Below are 14,758 nucleotides of genomic sequence, written 5' to 3' on the forward strand. Positions count from 1 at the left end.
GGCTTTCACATTTACTATGACAAAACATCAGTGAGTGACAAGAAGTCATTTCAAATGGCAGCTTGTGACACAGGAAGACATTGGCTACAGCTACGCACAGTGACAGGACCAAAGCAGCTGAGACAACAAAAGAGAGCTCAGTAAATGTTGAACCTTATGCAAATTTTCGACAAACCAGTCAAAATGTGCCATTGTCTGTCAGCCTCACAAGAAATGAATAAACATCAATGATTCAACTTTTGTTATAAAATAAATATCTAAAAATGTGTTTATTGCCAACATGCAAAAGAAAAAAGAAAACACACCACTTATGTGTGCTGTGTTTTATTTTAAGGTTATTTAAGCATTTTAAGCTGTTGAAATATTTGTCTTGACGTTCTTCAGTGTTTTGTTAAGCACTTGCTATATTATCAGAAATTAAAAAACCTAACCAGCACTTCCATTAAATGAAAATGAATAGATGTTCAAACCATAGGATAACCACAAGTTGAAGAGCCAACTACATAATGTGACAAATGACCAGTGAAGACAATTAACAGATTTAATTTCAAAGTGTCACACTGTCTGTTCAAGGGTCCCAGGATAAATCAAGCGCACCTCAGGAGGCTCCAATATAATTTACAATGAGTACATACAAACACACTCTGTCTTTCTTAACTCTGCCTCTCTGTCACCCATTTGCCTGTTTTCCTCTTCATCTCTCTTTAGTGTCTCTGTCTACATTGTTAATGAATATGTTAATATGCACACTGGTATCACAGTTATGGATGGTTTATTGGATTATCCTGGTGCCCAGGCAGCCATAAAACCAAAGAAGGTTCATCCTCATACTGACATAAAGTGGCAGGGATAGAAAGGATTTGAAAATACATATGCATTGACAACAGACAGTGATCTTAAACTTGCAAAATGTTATGAATAACCAGGCTACTCTATGGTCAAACCTACAAATCTTGAATAAATTAAAGCCAGGCAACAGTTAGAAGTTAGTGATAAGTGAATTTAGTGAACATTTCCACATGCAGTCATTTTTGATTTCCCAATGTGGAAAAATGTCTCAACTGTGTCTGTCTAATCGTAATAATAGATAGAACACAAGCCCTGCTAATTGCTTAAAAAACAAGGTGAGAAATGTCACTATCAAAATCCAGATAGCTCAACTTTAAATTAAGGGCCAGCTAAGCAAACTACCTACTGAACAGAATAGTGATACTGTACAGATTGGTATTTTTTATTCAGTTCTACTTACAAATATCTGTGCATTAAAGGCACTGTATGTTTATGGGTTCATCAAAGTTAGATGACTAAAACCACTTTGTTAAGGTTAAGGAAAAATCATTGTCATGGTTAAAAAGCTGAGATGTAAAGTTCAGTCTCCAGTCTTAAAGGCTGGGGTTAGCACTGGCAGTCATTGTTGAAAATGGACATAAATGTTGTCTCACATAATCATCCCATAAGGATTACATCCAATATGGATGTAATGTAATTATGTCTTGGCTACTGTACTGTACCTAATACTAAGAAAAATGAATCATAATCATTACACTCCACAATCTACAACTTTGTTGTCTCCCTTTCTTTTCCTCTGGCTCTTGCTTTGTTTCTCTTTGTTAATGAGTCCTTACACCAGGTCGGACCAGTCATATAAAAAAGTGATAACGAGATCAACAAAGAACACAAATCAGTTCTATTATTTATGTATTTTAATGATGAACTGGGTTTCATTAAATAATTTAATCCCACTAATTAAAATATTTTATCAGTTTAATTAAGAAAGGTCTCCCTGGGAGAGCCGGAGTGGAAATTGTTAGTACAATTACATATTTATTAGCTCATATGTCTTCCAGGTATTACAGTCTTTGTGGTTGAGATGCCACATGGGATACCTTGTTTCTGCAAAAAAATTCACTTTAACAATATTATCAATTTAAAGAAGAAAGAATTTAAGAAAACATCTATGTTTGTATGCAGGACCCAGAAACACCATTAAGCCAGCTTTGACCCAGGGTCACTGACCGAATATTAAAACTAGAATGACATGAAGTTTGTAATCTATGGTCTAATGCAATATTAATGTGTTTTAGATGTTGAGCTCAGTGTGTGTGTGTGTGTATGTGTGTGTGTGTGTGTGTATTCTAGGTATTACTCATGTTGATCTGTTTACAAAGTGTGTGTATGTGTGTGTGTGTATCCTGGCTTTCAAAACTGTAAAGGCACAGAGAGTACAAACAAAACCAGCTCCATTCATCATATCTGTTTATTGCACTAACATCATGAAGAGGGTGGACAGGTGAGACAAGACCCACCCAAAGTTCAAAACCCTGTGTTTGTCGCTGTCAGTAATTGTGACTTCCAAACAGAATTAATAAATGGTCGAGGGTGGTCTGTGGGGAGCTGTTTCACAGTGCTTGAATTTGTGTTTCACATGAGGGTCAGTTAATAATACGATTCATCAGCCAGACGGATGTCTCACACAAGTGCCTGCTTGCTGTGCAGAGTTGGAACGTGGCTCTAGATCATGCAGCAATCCAGCAAGGTGCCCTTTACTTGTTTATGAAAACTTACAAACACCACTTTTACACCTCGATTAAAGTGTTTGTGGTAAAACTCATGAATAGACATATCCCTGATTTAGGGACAAGCAGCATAAAGCTGAATGTTAATTATAATCTGAATAAACTGAAATTTTCTTACATTTATAGAAATTATGATTTTCTGTTGTGTTTGTGTGCCCCAGAAGGAAGAAATGATAGCTTCCTTCAGAATTCAGAGGAGATGTGAAGGAAATCTCTGAGCAGAACGCATGACATCTGAGGCGTGATACATTTCAGGCAACCCCCAAATATTCACCCCAGCTTTAAGACTTTGGCTTAGTTCCATTTTCACAGCAGTAAATTAGTTGTGAGGACATTTGCTGCTCTGAGCAGAACACGAAACCTAGACCAGTGTTTACATTTAAAGGCAGATCAAGCTTCTTGAAGAAAGCAGAAGATTTAAAAGTAAGAAACGACTGCTAATGGCTCTGGAGAATCGCATCCGAGATGCCACAGGCCTCTATAGCAGCAGGGGGGTTGCTGCCATGCCATGACCATTGTTTAATGTCTAGGATTACATACAGAAGAGAGGAATATATTTTTCAAAAAGAATTAAATCAGCAGTCCGGTTTGATTCCCTTCTTCTCACTGCCCCTCTTGTCTACTCCTCTATAGACAACAGAATGTGTAATCCTGAAATGCTACAATGTCCTGAATGTATTACTGATCTCTATGTTTGAATGTGTGTAGTTGCATTCTTGCCCACAACTCTACTAAGAGCAATCATGGAATGCAACTTCAGATTTCCTTTGTACCTGACGCTTTAGGTGTCCCATTCTGTCTCCACAATGCTCCACTAATCTCGACTTCATCAGAATCTTCTTCTTCATCTCCACTGCTTCATCATCATCTTCTCACCCACTTAATGTATCCAATCTTTGTTGTTTGCTTTATCTAATTTCCTCTTAAAGTTGGTTTGTGTATTCCAGATCCGGACCCAGAGATACGGTTATTAGTTTTTTTGTGCTGACTCTGAAATTATATTGCTGGTCGAATAATTAAAAGGGTTCTGCTTGATAATTCTGATTAACACCATATTTCTACTAATTGAGCTAAATATTCCATACAGGTGAGTGTAATGTAATCTGACACTAAACACAGTATCTTAACGATCCTAAAAGGAAAACACATGACATTTGGTTACATTTATGACACCAGAAAAAGAAAAGACAATTTATCTGTGCGTGTGACTTGATGATTGTGTATTTTATGTGCATACACGAGTGTGTGTGTGTATGTGTGTGTGTGTGTGTGAGAGATCCATTCTAATCGCTCTCCCCATAATTACCATTTTCTTGTTAATGGATCTGACCTTTTAATCACGATTTTGCCCTGTGTCCATGTGCATGTGCATGTGCGTGTGAAGGAGAGCAACTGAGAGAAGGAAAGAAAGGGAAATAGAGAAAGAGAGAATCAGACAGCAGAGGTAATTTGGCTTAACTAGCGGGGCGATTGTAAGTGTGCAGACCATAAATCTTCCTCACACACAGACACAAACGCGCACAAACCTACGCATGTGAATGCAAGTGTGCACACACTCACACAGCACATCATTTCCTGTTATCTCAGATAAGCAGGAAATCCTAATCAACCAATAAGAGCATAGAGGGCATCTTTCCCTTTCTCTCTCCCCCAATCTGTTTGTTCTCTCTCGCTTTCTCCCCACGGGAGTCACAACAGAAATAACATGAAAAGTGGCAAAATCTCATGGTCACCCTTTTCTGTTCTATTCTGCTCTTTTGCTCCCTTGTTTAATTAACTCTGTATGGCAATTTGAGCACTAAAAGCCACCGGATTGTCCGAGAAAGGTTGATTATTGCAGCTGGCTGATTAGAAATTATGCCTGCTGAACCAAAGGAACATGGTTCATTCCCCACAGGGAGAGGATTGCTTTTCAGCAACCGACCAAGTATCAAGAGGACTCATTTCATCTCTCCATGACCCAAATCCTTTTTCCTCAATTGAACCAAACTAGATTTCCTTGCCTAGCCCTGTGTCTCTGGTAGTTGCCTCACTCATGCCTGATGTAATTAAAGAAATCCTTTTCTGACCTCACTCAAAACCCCATCGACAGTGGCAGCTTCTGCTTAATGTTGACAATGCAGTTCAAGATAAAACAATTCTCTTGAGGTGACAGTGAATAGTCAAGCTGTACTTTGGTGACAGTGAGAAATGCAAAACAGATCTGTGTTCACTCTTTCTTTTGTGTTTGATAAATGTTTCCAGTTATTGTGTTCCCGAACTGTTTGTGAAAACTGGCTGGGATGGATAAGACACGTTAAGAACAAGATCATCTAACTTTGTTTTAAAGTCGTTGATTATAAATCTTGTAGCATCACATTTTGAATAAAATACTACTAAATTCTGACTGGTGCATGGAAATACATTATCACTTTTTGAATCCAAGCCCCACCCACTTAAAAGAATTGACAACAGTAAGGACAAACTCCAGAAATTGCTATAGTGAAATAAACAAAACTTTGATTTTGGAAGAAAATAGTGTATAATCACCGTCTTTAAACCATTGAAGTAAAGGTTTTAGTTGAGTTCTACTATGTGTTGGCGTTGGCATGTGCCCTGCAAATGAACTTCTCTGTGGCACATTATGCTGATCTTTGCATCTTTTTAGGCACAGACCTGAGGCTGTTCCAGGTGCACAGAGGCACACCCTCAGGAGAGGCAAACCAGGCAAATGTTTGAGGCCTCCAAGGAGAAAAGAGCCCCGTGATGGCACCTCGTATTGGCACATTTTGCAATGACAACTATGAACTCCTTTAAACCTCCCATAAATACACTACACAGTGCATTGCTGTTGCCCCAAACCCCCCTAAGTGGGGCCCCTGGTGACATGTGATTATAGCTAGAGGCATGCAGGGAACATCTGTAAATTGCAGCGTATACTGATAGTCTGCATGGGGCAGAGGGTTTGATGGCCTTTGATGGGCTTCTCTGCCTGTGGCCCCCCCAGAGTCCAGGTTTGCCCCTGCAGGCGCAGAGCTTGTGTGTAGAGAATGCTGCTGCCTAGCAGATGAGGAGCCAAAAGAAGCTTCATGTTGGCTATTCTTGAATCCAAAAATTAGTTCCAGGTGGATGTGAACATCCACAGGATCAAAAATGAAATTAACCCTCATTTACAGTTATTTGCTTAAATCGTCTCGTTCCACAGGATAATGTGTGAGCAAGACAGAGAAGCCTTATACAAGGATCAAACACAGCAGCTAATCTGTAAACAGTTGTGTTGACTCATGTTGTGCCTGTACACAATTTTGTCTTCTCGGTGAAGCTTTCCAATTTTACTGACTGACAAAAACAAGTTGTTTTTAGTCAGCAGATTTAAATGATATCAAATACCTCACGCAAAAAATAATGAAAAGTCTAAATGAACAAGTAAAAAATATTCCGGCACCTTAATACACCTAAAAAGCTACTTAGATCGAAAGTATGCAAAAGCTGTAAAGAACTTTTTTGTGGACCAGCTTGTGCAACAACATCTGCCAAAACTTCAGTCTCAACCTAATCTCCAGTGTTTTCTCTCGTGAAAATCAAACATTCCAATAGACATCACTCTCACTTTTCACAGTTAATTGAATAACTTAATAATAGTTTAATTGCAGGGTTAAAAGAACATGGTGAATGTGACCGGTCGCTGACTGATGTTATTAGGCACCACTGATTGCCTGAAAAAATCATAAGGCAGGGAGAGCTTAATAGCTTATCTGAAATGAGTTTCTTTCTGGGTATTGTGTTTCTTGCTAGAGGAGCTCAATAAAATAGTTCAATAACTAAAGGGAAAGCACAGTGGCACTGATTGAGCCTTGGTAATTTGTGTACTACAGCAAGACAGCACCCTGTTGCCTATACAAGGTCATTTGTTCCGCTGCAGTAGTATTGCTTGAGAGAATCCGGCCCAGCACTGATAACATCTTGTCTATGTGTGTTGAGACAACAAGCATTTATGTTGGTATTAAACAGTATGCCCTATGTACTTTCTAAATATGTATTCACACTGAAAGTCCTGAGAAATAATAGATTCATTTATTTCTGTGGTCAGTCTGTTACTGCATACATAGAGAACCAGTACACACATCCAGTTTCTTTTATTTTCTTTATTTTTTTTTCTGAATTCATGATCCCTAATGTTTGATCACATAGACATCTTAGCTTATTATAGCTAATCAGTAACTGGCAAAAACACAGAGGAGTTTCTTTTCATAGCTTCAGATTAAAGAAGTAAAAACTGGCTACACATCAATGCTAACCTAATAATAAGCAATGGGCTATATGCCATTGCAGGTGCTTGTGCCTTGCTACTCTTTCATGGAGATTATAGGATGTTGATTACAAATAATTTACTGTACAAATAGTCTAAATAAAATAGATTTTTAATTTGTTATAACAGTCTACTGCGTGATTTATGTGTTGCTTGACAATTTCAACGGACGTTCACAAGGAATGAAAAGAGTAACAATTAAAAAAAAAATTACTGATCCTACCTGGTCCTGAAGTTAGCAGGGTGGGGATGTCCATCATACAAGGACAAGAAGTCATATTCTTCTTCTATGGCAAATGACAAGAAGATGAGCTGGATTCTACTTCCTTCCTCCCCGACAATGACCCAGGTGCAGTTTGCGCCATTGGGATAGCCATAGGGAAAACCTGGGGATTCTATACTGCCATTTCGGCCTTTCAGTGTACCGCCACATGTGTAGATAAAACCTAAAGGAGAGAAAAGAGGGAACACTTATTTTAGTTTAACACAGTTTTATTTACTCTTAGAATCAGAAAATAGATGGAGACAAACAACACCTGCTGTGTTGTAGACAAGAAAAGCAGAGAGACAAAAGAACAGGGAAAGGTGGGAGAGAAATTATATTCAAAGTTTAGAGTTTAAAGTACAGAAGACAACAGCACAAAAAAGAGAATTTTTAAATGACACAGTAGTTTGAATTCGTGAGTTTTAGCAGCGTGTGAGATCTGACTTTGTTTTAGTTTTGACAGAGACTGAGCAGCAACTGTAGAGTATGTTCACATAAAGAAACACACACACACACACACACACACACGCACACACAGCACTACATGGTACTACAGGTACTTTTTTTCATAAATGGAATGAACAGTGCTGACCTGCTGGGCTCAAAGTACCGTCTGGTACTGAAAAATATCATTGCTTCACATTAATGTAGGAATAAGCCACAGGTCAGCATATATGATACTAATTAGGGCCGCTTTTGTCATGGTTTTGAGTTTCAGTCTGCTCATTCATCCTTTTATTCATTCAGTCCAGCTGTTTTTGCAAACATGCCTGCCTTTCCCGCCAGTGGAACCACCTGACCTGTTCCTCCTCCCCACTCAGCTGCTCACCTGTTCCCCATTCCTGTGCATTTGCTCTCTGCCAGGTTGTCCTTGTGCCATATGCCTTAGCTTTCCAGCGCTCTGTTCTTTGCCAGTCTGTTTTGATCCTGATCGTGTTTTGGACCTTGCCTGTGTTTGTTCTTGGATTTTGCCTCAGCCTGACCCTTTGTACTTTGTTTGACTGCTTGGATTGTTGAACAATTATTTTTTTTTCTAGGTACTTTTACATCTGCCTCCTGAGTCACACTCTTGGGTCCCTTTTCCAACAACCATGGCAGCTTTGGTCTAATATATCCTGTTTTTCTGATGCTGATATGCAGTTACATAGTAATGGAATATATACTGTATATAGAACCAAATCTGTTGAACCAAGTATTTCACAGAACAACACACAGCTTCATGTCTCTGGAACATAATGTTTTCACCATCCACCCCCACATTAGGGCACAGGGCAGGCTCTGTTTCAGATCACCACCCTGGGAAGGTATTCACATTCAGCATGGGGTGCTTGAACCTAAATCCTCTGACTGACTGGAAACTCAGCTGCCACTGAGCTACCCTTCCACCTGATCTAATAGGCGAAATCAATAAGAGACTAGTATTCTCCTGGATCTACCCTCTGTGCCTCAACAAGATCAAAAACTGGCTATTTTGTTTTTGCAAATCAATAATTGACATGTCAAAATGCACAACAACAATATGTCTGTGTCAGTGAGCTTTAACGAAGCCTTTGAACATAAGTCAGCAATTTATAACTGAAGGACATATACATTTTTTAAAGAGATATATATCTACACTCATTGTGCCAATCAGATGAAAACGACAGAGGTGACATAAATGCAAATTGTTGCACACAATGCAGCATCAAAGACAGTTAATGATTTCTTCAGGGAGGGACAGGCTTAACAGCCTACTAATAGATCTTAATGAGCTACTGTAGGCTTTTGATTATGGTTCTGAGCACACGGGGGCAGGATGAGGAGGAGGAGACGAGGAGAAAGAGTAGGAGGAGAGGGGTAGATGCAAAACTAACAATTAAATTAACTGCAACAGGTGTTGTGTTGACTTCTCTCTCTGCACAAGACAGCAGCCCAACATACACTCCTACACCCCCACTGCTGCTGATTCCAAGCGAATGTGACAGTGCTGGGTCTCTAAGCACTAATGAATGACATCCATTATTTTCTATATCCGGTGCATTCTCTGCCTAAGACCATGGCAGCCAAAGAGCACATTTAAAATTCTCATTCATTTCCTCATGTGAGTAACTAGTGAGTAAAGATGTTACCAAGCATGAAGTACTGTTGCTAAGCAGCACACAATATTGTACTCTGCATATTAGTTTGAATGGTGGATAAACTTTTTACAATAAGTACCGTATGTTCATGGTATTCAAATAGAAACAAAAATCAGAAAGAGTAATTGAACATGATATAATGACATGGTGATACGGTATTTTTTGAAGGGAGTGTTAATATGGATAACACTTCCTTTCACAGGCTGCTTGTACTGATAAATTGAAAGTGAAGCGAATTCTGCTGCTGTACTTATTCTAAATCTCCCCGGGTTACAGTGCCTGCTAAATGCCTAAATTGTAAAATGTAAATGTAATTGATCTCCTTGGACTTTACAGGTCACATCAGGATCATTATCTTCTCCCTTTGATCTTAATGATCCTTTTATATCAAACACCCCACAGGTGTTAGATGAAAACCTTGGAGTGTCCAGGAGTTAAGTCAGTCCAAAGCATTTTTTGCTTTATCGATCCTCAATGGAGAAACTCTTCACTTCTTCCACTACACAGGGGAGTCAGGCTGCAGAGTCAGCTTGCAGGGCAGAAACCCTCAGAGCTGGTGGGGATTTAGCATTATTCTGCTCAAGGACACTACAGCAGAGAAGAAACTTGCTGTTATATTGCTTGATTCTGTGTCTTCTGGCTGGGTATATGTGTCTACGCCCTGTTTTTTTGCATTTGGTATTTTCCTATTCAGTGTAGCTGTGTGGGGTTTTTTTTGCCTGCTTTTCAGTCAGTATGCAATTCAGCTCCTCTGTTTTACATCACTGGAAATTAAAAAACTCTACAATAGTGTTTGATGTTGCAGCAGTATGCCTTTGGTGTATTATTTGAAGTTAAAATGATAGTGTTTAATTGAAAATTGCTCTTACTGTATGTTTAAAGTCCTTGAACTTCTAGGCCTTAATTGATCTCCTCTGAGTGCAAAGCTCAAATCAGAATGATCATCCCCCTGCCTTTCATGTTTATGAGCCTTGTTATTTACCATGGCAGCCAGGGCCAAAGGGACAGCAGGGTGATCCCACTGGATGCTTTTTCAACCAATTATCCAAGACAGAACTCCAACCAAAAACTGTGTGAGTGTCCACATATATGTGTGCGTATGTGTATGTGTGTTTCTGTGTGTTTGTCCAACCTTCATTTACACAGACAATTCCAAGACCATCACAGTGACGGATATAATGACCAATGGCAGTCTGAGCTGCAATTAAGGGCTGGTATCTCTGTCCCTTCACAACCAATCACAGCTGAGATGTCGAGGAACCGGGAGGGACAGGCAGAACCATTAGAGGCAAACAGCAAAGAAGACACACACCAACATACATACACAAACACCTACAAAACTAACATATAGAATATACAAGGACTGACATACACTTTCACAATATACACTGTTTGTGTTTCAGTTTGCCTTAAAGAAAACCATGGGTGAGAAACGCCACTGACAGTCCTGCCTGCTTTTCTTTTTTACAAGACACTGCAGAAAAAAGATCGTGCACAGCACAGGAGGAAAACAACCTATTGAACTGCCACTGCCATCTTTTCCCAGATCAGAGAAGGAAGATTCACATGGTTCCCAACAGGAATTCAATTTTATGATCAAAGTTTAGGGGGATTTTTTGCTCCAGAAAGCAGTGGTTCACCTGAGGACACCGAATATTCACGCATTCAAAGAAAAAGGCAGACACATCAGAACCTCTATCCAAGGTATTTCATTTTTAATGAACTATGGAATTACCCCTGCAAGATAACACTGTTCAAGTTTTGGATAAAATCACTGATATAGGCTATCAAATACTGGTTGACTACTATGGATATGGAATTTTTATATAACATTGTTCTTGATGAAGGCATAGAGGCTTTGAAATATTATCTCAAGTTGAAGCCAGTTGCTTTGACCTTAAGGTTGTATTTTACAAAGAGAGAACGCAGCACTTCTGTAGGTACATGAAACTAAATGTACAGCTGCAATTTGCTTCAGATGGTAGATTGATGATGTACTGTAATTTCTTTCTCTGTTTCTGAGGAGAAGATATTGCATTTTTTATAAGGTATATGAATATTGTTAGGAAGTATCACAAATTTCTTGGGTTTAAAGTTTTTAAGCATGAACAAGAAATCTGTAGAAAAACCATGATGGATTGGAAGACCACTATTATTCAGTGGATGCCTGTATTTCTTGCAGCCAAACACACAGACAGATTGATGCACATGTGACTGAAATCAAGATTGTGCAACCCAGTCTGTGGACATGCAGCAGTGCCTCAAGCAGAAGAGACAAGATTCAGGATTAAGTTCACACTAGAGCCTTATTACTGGAGAAGACATGAACTGTTCTGACAGACAAAAAAAAAAAAAAAAAAATACAAACACACACAAAGGCCTTATTTTGTCACATGTTACAGTAGACAGACTGCAAATTAAGCATATTAAATCGTACAACTGAAACTTTCATTTCAAGTGATGATGCACAAAGCGTGGTGTTGACTGAAGTGAGAACAATTAGACCAGTTAGGTAATGGTAAATAGTGTAATATTCTGAACAAAAAAAGAAAAAATCCTTCCTATTGCTGCTTTTTAAAACTGCAACACCAAACCATTTGTTTGCAGCCTTTCCTGTTAATGCTTTCATAGAGAAGACTGAAGAACAGGGTATGAGCTGTGCCATATGCACAGTGGAGGATGCTATCACCACTACAAATACTATTACACTGTGCCTTCTGTGTACTTACTTTGCAGCTATTACATTGTAAAAAAAATGTTTTACTACTTTTCACAACCTTTAAATTTGAATCTTTTTTTTTTACAACCATGCCCCCAGTGGTCATAATCTATGAGGTTCTAGGTTTTAATCTTATGTTCTGTTGTGTTGCAGTATAAGAGGGTTTTTAAAAATGGCTAAACCCTGTTAAGCTTTCAGAAATGAACCCCGCAATTTGTAGCCTACAGTCCACACAAGAAAACATGATATGACTTGTGAGTCCATCACAATTTTATCTGAATTTTACAGATTGCATGGTGTCTTAGCATAAATGAAGTAACTTCATTAAATTGAATAGCTGGGATAGAGAGTGGGGTGAATACAGAGTGAAACAGGGACTGAGGGACAGAGATGGAAAGCAGAATAAACAGAGAGAAAAGGACAGATTTCCCCTCGTTCATCATTGCACGAAGGATGAAAGGATGATTTAAAACTCATCACTCAGAGGGTTAGAGGCGAGAGTGTGGGAGGAAAGAAAGAAGAGAAGGAGAGGGGGAGAGAGAGAGAGAGAGAGAGAAATACAGAAAGCGAGAAGAGAGAGTAAAAGGAATGGAGAGGGAAGACAGAGGGAGAGAGAGAGAAACACAGAGAGACGGAGACAGGGGTAAAAGAGAGACTAATTATGCTGACTACCAGACCGAAACTGACATCCCTTCTACACACACACACACACACACAAAACCATGCACACCCATCTTTGTGGGGACCCATCATGGACAAATTCCTCTGCCCCTTACTCTGACCTTTACTATCCCAACCGCAGGCGTAACTGTAAGCTAAACCTTATTCTAACCCTAACCCTGAATCCAAGTCTTAACCCTCAAACAGCCATCTGAACTTGTCCAGTATTTTGGTCCCTACAAAACTGACGGTCCCCACAAGTATGTGGACTCTTGGTTTTCAGACCTCACAAATATAATAAAACAGGCCTACACACACACACACAAACGCACAGAGATAGCTTAATGAACACCGTGACCACCTAAACCTTTCACTCATTCTTCTGTTTTCTCAGTTCACCATTCTTAACCTTCACCTCTCTCTTGATTTCCCTCAGAAACACACACTCAAGCACACGCGCATTAAAAGCCTCCTCCACAATCCTGACCTTACTGGTTAACCCTCTCTACGACTCTGCTGCCATTTACCGCATGCTCTATACTGAAAAAAGATGATAACATAGCATTTAGGCCTCTCTGTATTTATTCATTGTTCGTGATTATATGTTTTGAACCAAATCGGCTAACACATACATCAACTTTACTTTCATAAGAAAGTTTGGGCTGAGTGGTCCTCACCAACAGAAAAGCAAGTGGCTGCTGCTCCAATTTGCACAAACCAACATGTGGTTGTTAGGCAAGATCTAGAGTGCTGGTCATGAGCAGAAGATAATTTAACAAAATTTCTGCAAACATTAGAAAAGAGTGTATACATGGGGTGATGGACTGGTTTGAGAGGACATTTTGATACTGTGTATTGCCATTAAACTGGATCACCACTGGAATCCATAAATGTAGAGCATGTGTGTTTAATAATAAGATTTTGGGTGGGGATTCGTTTAAAGCAAGGCATTTTCCTCTGAAGACTTAAACAAAGATGCTAATTGGCAAACAGTAAAAGATTTGTGGTCGGACAGGGTAGCTTCCAGGTGTGAATATATGCACTGGTACTAATGAGGAAAAGGGTTTAGCTGGAAAAGAGCATGCGTGCTCAGCAAAACCTTGCCTGGATAAAAGAAGCTTAAAGACAAAGAAGAAAATCTGCTTCTTGAATTGAGTGGATTTAATGAACCTGCGTCTGCAATATAGGGTTGATCTCTTTCCTCAAAGCAATATCTCATCTTGAATGTCTTAGATAATACACCACAAGCTTAACAAGTTGCTTATACTGGCAATTGTCTCACCACTTCCAAGACAATCCAGTTTTGATTATAAGACTTGTTATAGACACAAGTATCTAAAAATGAAGTCAGGTGTAGTTTAATACCTTGAAAGAGCAGATCATCAAACACTTGGTGTAACCACTGCTTCTACACAAGTGACCCTGGACCTTTCTGTTTGGAATTTGCATGGGCTTCCCTTCACAGTCCGAAAACAAGCAATGTGCACTGGATATTCTGAATTGCCAGTGTGTGTGAATGTGTGTCCTTGGTAGTCCCTGTGATGTGAGCTGTTGACCTGTTCAGGATATTTTATAGCCTGCATTAAGCTGCAATGAATCTTTTTTTCGATTTATCTTGGTCAAAAACTGCAGGCTCCACATCAGGTTCACTATGTTGTAGTGCTGCAGGGGAGCTGCTGTAGAGGGCTATAGCAATAAAACACAGGTTAGTCTGGCAAAAAAGGTAGCCAAATACATACAAGCAGGGGGGTAACTGCTAGCTTGCACCATAGCACTGCACAAATTTTACCTTGCAAGCACCAGAATGGAGAAGAAAACATCTGCTGTCTTGAAAACATTCCAGGATAATAAAATCTTGCCTCAAAGGCTTTAAATCTTCTCTGCAGCATCTCTGCATCTGACAAAACTTCAAAATGGACATTTGCACACCCACACTATGGGCACCTGCGTTTTCTTTTGCAGCACTATATGCCTTTAGCCAGAGGGCTAATACAGACTGATAGACTCCAGCCCTCCCCATATCTTTAAAGACAGTGAGTAAAACTTATTTAAACTCAACTAAAATCAATATGTGAATGAATAAAAATCTGCCGTTGCTGTACAGTAAGAGAATTTGACTTCACACATCCTAAA

At 39.3% G+C, this 14,758-nt stretch overlaps 1 protein-coding gene across 3 annotated transcripts in view; it reads right to left on the reverse strand.

Annotated features, from left to right (window-relative positions):
• LOC139634681 (CUB and sushi domain-containing protein 3-like) overlaps positions 1-14,758 on the reverse strand; it is a 334,573-nt gene that overhangs the window by 252,365 nt on the left and 67,450 nt on the right. For all 3 annotated transcript variants that reach the window (XM_071501310.1, XM_071501309.1, XM_071501308.1), the window contains exon 2: positions 7,088-7,310. In XM_071501310.1, the coding sequence (XP_071357411.1) occupies positions 7,088-7,310 (223 nt within the window). The remainder of the gene's footprint in view (positions 1-7,087; positions 7,311-14,758) is intronic.

This window comes from Trachinotus anak, unplaced genomic scaffold, assembly GCF_046630095.1.
Source record: "Trachinotus anak isolate AG129_WGS33_773 ecotype Australia unplaced genomic scaffold, CSIRO_AGI_Tana_v1 ptg000016l, whole genome shotgun sequence".
In the NCBI taxonomy this organism is placed as follows: domain Eukaryota; kingdom Metazoa; phylum Chordata; class Actinopteri; order Carangiformes; family Carangidae; genus Trachinotus; species Trachinotus anak.